This window comes from Micropterus dolomieu, linkage group LG04, assembly GCF_021292245.1.
Source record: "Micropterus dolomieu isolate WLL.071019.BEF.003 ecotype Adirondacks linkage group LG04, ASM2129224v1, whole genome shotgun sequence".
Classification (NCBI taxonomy): domain Eukaryota; kingdom Metazoa; phylum Chordata; class Actinopteri; order Centrarchiformes; family Centrarchidae; genus Micropterus; species Micropterus dolomieu.
This window is the reverse complement of record NC_060153.1, coordinates 20,802,051-20,808,094: the sequence shown is the minus strand read 5'-3', so window position 1 is coordinate 20,808,094 and position 6,044 is coordinate 20,802,051. Positions and strand designations below refer to the sequence as shown.

Sequence of the window (6,044 nt, the reverse complement as noted above, 5' to 3'; positions counted from 1 at the left end):
GTTATATAGCCTGGATGTGGAGTGCAGCAGGTCTACTGGTCTCACTGCTGCCTCTGGAGGAGCTGAGAGAGCGGAGGGTACCGCAGAAATAAAAGGCTGTAGTGAGTTGAGAAGAGAGGGAGAGAGAGAGAGAGAGAGAGAGAGAGAGAGAGAGAGAGAGAGAGGAAAACCCTGAAGTGCTCAGGAGCAAAGGGGAGTATCCCGAGGTGAAGAGGCGAGAGAGGGAGCGGACAGAGAGCACAGGAGAGAGGGATAAATAGCAGAAGAAAGGAGAAAAGGGGACACGGGCTGCTGCAACCGGGGATACCTGCACACATCAACGCGGGAGTTAAATCTTAATTAGATGACAATCTAATTAACAGTGCTGGTTACTGCGCCACAACGCGCACTCATTGAGGATTTTCTCAGCCCGCACGTCCAACTTTTCTTTTTCTCCACTCCACGGGCCTCGTTCGTTGGCTCGTGTCGAGGCTCTCTGCTCATCACTTGGATCTCTACTTGGATCGCCTGTGCTGTCGGGTGTCTTATCTGTGATGGGGGCAGCGGCGGAGGTTGGGAGCTTCGCCAACGGATTTCTGGACAGCTTTGGCCCCGCGGGTGCCGTTCCGGCTCCCGTTGGCTCTCATTTCGTTCTCACCCCAGCCGGGGCGGTGGACTACAACTCGGTCACCGGACTGATGATGGGGGGACAGGGGCAGCAGCAGGAGCACCTGGTCTCCGCGGAGAGGCTGTCCCGGAGCCTGGCGGACCTCAGCCATCTGAAGGGGATTCTGAGGCGGCGGCAGCTCTACTGCAGGACCGGCTTCCACCTGGAGATCCGTCCCGACGGAACCGTGCAGGGCACAAGGAAGGACCACAGCAGATTCGGTACAGACCCCTTCACAAACCTACAGTCATTATTATTATTATTATTATTATTATTTCTGCTATGCTCTATTGGTTATGCTCATTGCATATGTAGCAGTCTACTGTGATGGCAGCTGCTACTGCTGTAACACTGAACTGTAGTCAGCAGCCAGTAGATGTTATTATGCATCCAGAGAAACATAATTTATTTAAAGGTAAATACACTTTCCAGGTGGGACACTGAGTATTTTATGTTTGCACATTTCCACCACATTTCCTCTTTGAGATTAGATCAGAAGCTTTTCTTTACTTTTACCGGCTTATCTTCAGCTATCTAGATAAACAGCTGCAGCTTACGACAGATCAAAAGTGGACCTCTTAGAGATTTCTTTTAGTGCTGCTAGGCTGTAGCACTTCTGGCACTCCATTCATTCCATTTGAGACTTGGATGTAACTTCATGCCAGAGGCCTTTCCAGACGCCCAACCTTGCTTGTCAGAGTCAGCTGGTGTGAAGTTATTTACTGTACTTTTTATGTAGTAAGTGCAGGTAAATTTTGTCTCATCATTGGCCTTCTTCAGATGTTTTCCATTTGGCTTGTATATCTATATCATTTCACAAATACATGATAGTGCAGTGGAACAAACCTTAGCAGAACTAATGCCCAATTGTATCCAATACCTTAAATCATGGTTATGTGTGTTATCAGATGTGTCAATGAGGTTGAATGTGCTTATTGTAAGGTTCGTTGTAAATGTAATGCAATGTGTGTGTGTTCACAGGTATTTTGGAGTTCATCAGTCTGGCTGTGGGGCTGGTTAGCATCAGAGGGGTGGACAGTGGCCTTTACCTTGCCATGAACAACAAGGGAGAACTGTATGGATCGGTGAGTACGCACACTATGTACACGGTAAACACACACATATCCATCTGCAGACTGATGTATTTTTCAACCCACAGTATACTGTATACCAATTCTCAACATGTGTTATGTGTAACCCTCTGCCAGCAGGTGGCACATTTTGCAGCACTAAACTCATATTTTTCTCTGCTTGTCCTTCCTTTCTGCAGGAGAAGCTGTCTGCAGAATCAGTTTTTAGGGAGCAGTTTGAAGAAAACTGGTACAACACTTACTCATCCAACATCTACCGGCATGGAGAAAAAGGAGCATTCTACTTCGTTGCTCTGAACAAAGATGGGACATCCAGGGATGGAACGAGGTCGAGGCGACATCAGAGGTTCACTCACTTCCTACCGAGGCCTGTAGACCCTGATAGAGTACCAGAGCTGTACAGGGACATACTGGGCCAGAGCTGAGACTGAAGGGGACATTACCATAACCCTGTCAGAGCCAGTCTGAGCTGAAAAGCAACCCAAGTGCACCAAATCCTCACCCCTTCTTGAAGGAGATGGAAGATCGTGTTGCCCCGCTGGCATGAATGAAGGAAAGAGACCCTTTCTGAAACAGACTAGCCGGGGAGTTTGACTGAACAGCACCAGGGATCTTCTGTGGAAGATGTGAAGGCCCCATGACAGACAGAGGCTACCTGGGCCCCCGAATATTGCCCCTTTATTGGCCTACGCAGAGGCCCAGGTGTTCAAACAGATGAATTAAGGATTTTGTATGAGTTTCCACTAATTAAATCCAACTACCTGCTATTCAAATCTGCATGTTCAAGAGGACAAAAGCGTGGAAGTAATTAACATCTAATGGGCTGCTACTAGCTTTTTACTGCTGTGGCTGGATAGTCTTGTCAATTCCACTGTTTTTAGTAGGCTTTTTATTTTATTCAAAATACTACTGTGGCTGCTAAGTAAATTATTAAAACAAAACAAAACAAAAAAGCATAATCCACTATACAGTGTGGCTGGTTTACACAAAAAGGTAAAACTAAAGGTAGTTTCATGCACTGGAAAGCAGCCATGTCTGTTCTGGGAAACAGGTCTGAGAGCTGGTGGAATCTCCTGTACATGACTGACTGTTGGGATAGATTCCCTTTGAAACTGCTCCAAAGACAGATGCTGCTAAGAAAATATGATTTTTCTATAAAGTGCATGAGCAACAAGAGAAGAAGTACAGATCCAATGGAGTTTTATAAGGACTTCTTCTGTGGTGCCCTGTGGAACTCTAGAACCCAGTGAAGGAATTCTGTTGTTCTCCCACTGATTGCAGTCAACGAGCACCGACAGAGACGCCTTTACAAACCTGTTGACAGATTTTATTCTTATTTATTTTTTGTTTCCTAGGACATACAGTATATTTATTTCATATATTAATTTATTTTGAGAATATATTTTTACAGGTATGAGAAAAAAAAAATAAAACTATTCGGAACAAGTCACGAGAGATCATTCGTATTTATTGTGTCACAGTATAAACTGCAGTTTTCCATTCTCGCAGTCTGATTGAAGAGGTACAAATCAAGTTTTTCAAAGCTGGTCCAAATTTTGTCTGGAGCTGTTGTTGGAGCAACCAGATCTTAACCGGATAGAGGATAATTTCTGCAATTTTAAACCTGGGCCCTATTTTCAAATATTTTGGCACTGAAATTACTAGTAGGTACGAAAAGTAGAAGATGGAAACAAGGGAGAGGAGTTTGTTGTGTATGTAGAGGAACTGCTAGCAAGCAAAACGCAATAAACTCTTCTCTCCAACTGACTTACGTTTCCACCAGCATTTCCTGCAACAACTCACCTTTCATAAGATGTCAGAGAAAGAACTGTCCTTGAGCAAGACTTTGTTTTCCTGTTAAAACCAAGGGGTATCTCGTAGGAATCCTTTCCATGATGTTCTTAGACACTGACAGTCTGTACATGTAAATGGCAAAAAGTCACTTTTTGTGGATGTAATTTTGACCGGCACATTTCCGTTGCAACCACTGCAGCTTGTTAGCAACTGCCAGCTGAAGCTAACTACTACATGGACTCCAAGAATTGTACATACTATTCACTTCAACACCAAAATACTTGAAAATAGGGCCCAGGTTTAAAATGACCTAAATTAACTTTTAATGCTGGTTTCTTTTGGACATCAGCATTAAAGGTTAATTTAGGTCCAAAAGAATTGAAAATACCTGAAGTGGAGATTTAGTATTGCGCTTAATACATCATTTAAAGTACCCCAATAAAGTTAGGGGACTTACAAGAGACAAGAGAAAGAGATTTTCAGACTGATCCTGAAAATTCCCATAGTGCAACTCTGTACTGTCTTTTGTCAGATCGCCCTTGCCTGGTAAACATCCATTAGTTTCAAACTCCACAACCCCAGGTTGTGTTAGATATTTGTAAGCTTCAAGCCCAAGTCAATATTACTCAAGTGATTTCACCTGGGTAACTTTCTCAGAATTGACAAAGCTCCTGCAGACCCACAAAAGACATAATACATGTATACAACTTTACAGGCTGAGTGGTACCCCAAGACTAGAACACTGAAGGAGGGGGGAAAGGGAAGCCTGTGGCCTTACTTTAGGCACACTTGCACCAAGCCAAGGATGTAGTTAAATGCATTTGTTTGTTTAGGGAAAAGTGAAATAATCACAAAAGGAGAATGCCGACTGGTTTTGACCTACACTGGGTCTTCCTCAGGCCCGGACTGGAAAGAAGAGTCAACCTGAGTGGAAAGAATAATGCAAGAATAATGTCTGAATATTAAAGCAACTAATGTGCAAGAAGAAGCCTGGATTACTTAATTAAATAATTAAAAATGGGTCCACGTCCAATTCTGCTGAAGTATGTCTCACTCCTAAATGTATGACATGTCATGTGGCAGCTCATAATTCCAATGAAAACTAATAAAGATAGAGAGCTTAATTGCATTCCTTGCCTTTTCTCTCCCTGCAAAGTCAATACCTAAAGGACCTTGTTGACACTTAACACTGTTTGTTGTAGTAAAGTTTATTTTCAATTGGCACCATCCAGGGAGTAAGAGGCAAAGCCAAATATGCACCTTTGGTAAGAGACTAACTACTAGACTGCCACAACCCTTAAACTACAAACTCTTCCATGTTTTACATATGTGACATTAAAACTTATTTATTATACTATTATATTCAAAATCACTTCTTCTAGGTTGAACTATAAAACCATTCCTCTTAATTATTATGTTTTTTAGTGAGATACACACAATGACTGTTCAAGAACAAAACATTTGTTCAGTTTCATGCATTTTTATATTTCAAAATGGTTCTTGTGGTCAGTTTCCAGTGTTCTTATAGAAGAGCATACTGAATAGGCAGCTTTTAACTTTTTGCAGATGAAATTAGTGTGAGGAGAATCTGTTGCTTCATACTTCCACTGTACTAAAGACCAGAAGACAGAAAGGCAAAGAGACACATTAGAAAAGCAAGAAGGAGAGAGAGATGACAAATGAATCAGAGTATGGTTCAACTAAAAGACATAGACAGAGTAATGGGAGCAATGTGAAAGGAGGAGAAAAATAACATGAAGTCATCTGTGTGAAGAGACAGCACGCGCTTCCTCTGACAGACACTGCAATTAGGCAAGTGACTGGCAGGCCAAGTGCACTGCTACACTCTTTCATCCTCCCCTTCATCATGCCTTTATCTTTCTCTTCATCCACCTGTCTTAGGTGAGTCATCCCTTGTTCTTAGGACACCTGAGACTGAACTGACTAGATGTCAACTCTGGCATAGACACACAGAGAGCTACAGAGACAGAAAGAGGAGTGCTGAAGTTAGAAAATAATGTTGCAAAGGCAGGAAAAGACGAGAACGTAAAAGAAATACGTGTGGAATCTCTGTTTTGCAGCCGATTGCAAACTTGTGTACATTGAGTTTCAGTGGTCATTCTTGACCTTGAAAACAGCAGTGAACAAAACAATCTTGCATCAATGTCAATTTTCGATGGTATCAAATGATTTTCCTCAGCAGATTGTTCTGACTAGAACATCCACTGTGTGTGGCGCTGTTCTAATTTTGTTAGGTTGGCACTCAGGAAAACCAGCCCAGTCGCCAATAGAGACAGCATAAAGTTTGCCAAACACATTAGGTCTACAAGCTTAAAGTCTTTATTCTTAGTTTTTTTTGTGTAAGCTAAGCATCCAAACAGGGCTAATGTTAAAACAAAATAACTGTCTGACCTTAAACTTTCCCTTATTTTACGCCACTGTATGTAAAGACTAACTAGTTCTATGCAGTGCAACAACAATACTGCTGCTTCTACAGGAACCGATAATCTGGG

General features: G+C 42.5%; 1 protein-coding gene across 1 annotated transcript; it reads left to right on the top strand.

Moving 5' to 3' along the window:
- The first annotated feature begins 533 nt into the window (after positions 1 to 533).
- Positions 534 to 2,440, top strand: LOC123970054 (fibroblast growth factor 20-like). Its single transcript, XM_046047916.1, has 3 exons — positions 534 to 867; positions 1,628 to 1,731; positions 1,917 to 2,440. The coding sequence occupies exons 1-3, from the start codon at positions 534 to 536 to the stop codon at positions 2,160 to 2,162; spliced, it is 684 nt and encodes a 227-aa protein (XP_045903872.1). The 3' UTR covers positions 2,163 to 2,440.
- Positions 2,441 to 6,044: the final 3,604 nt, after the last annotated feature.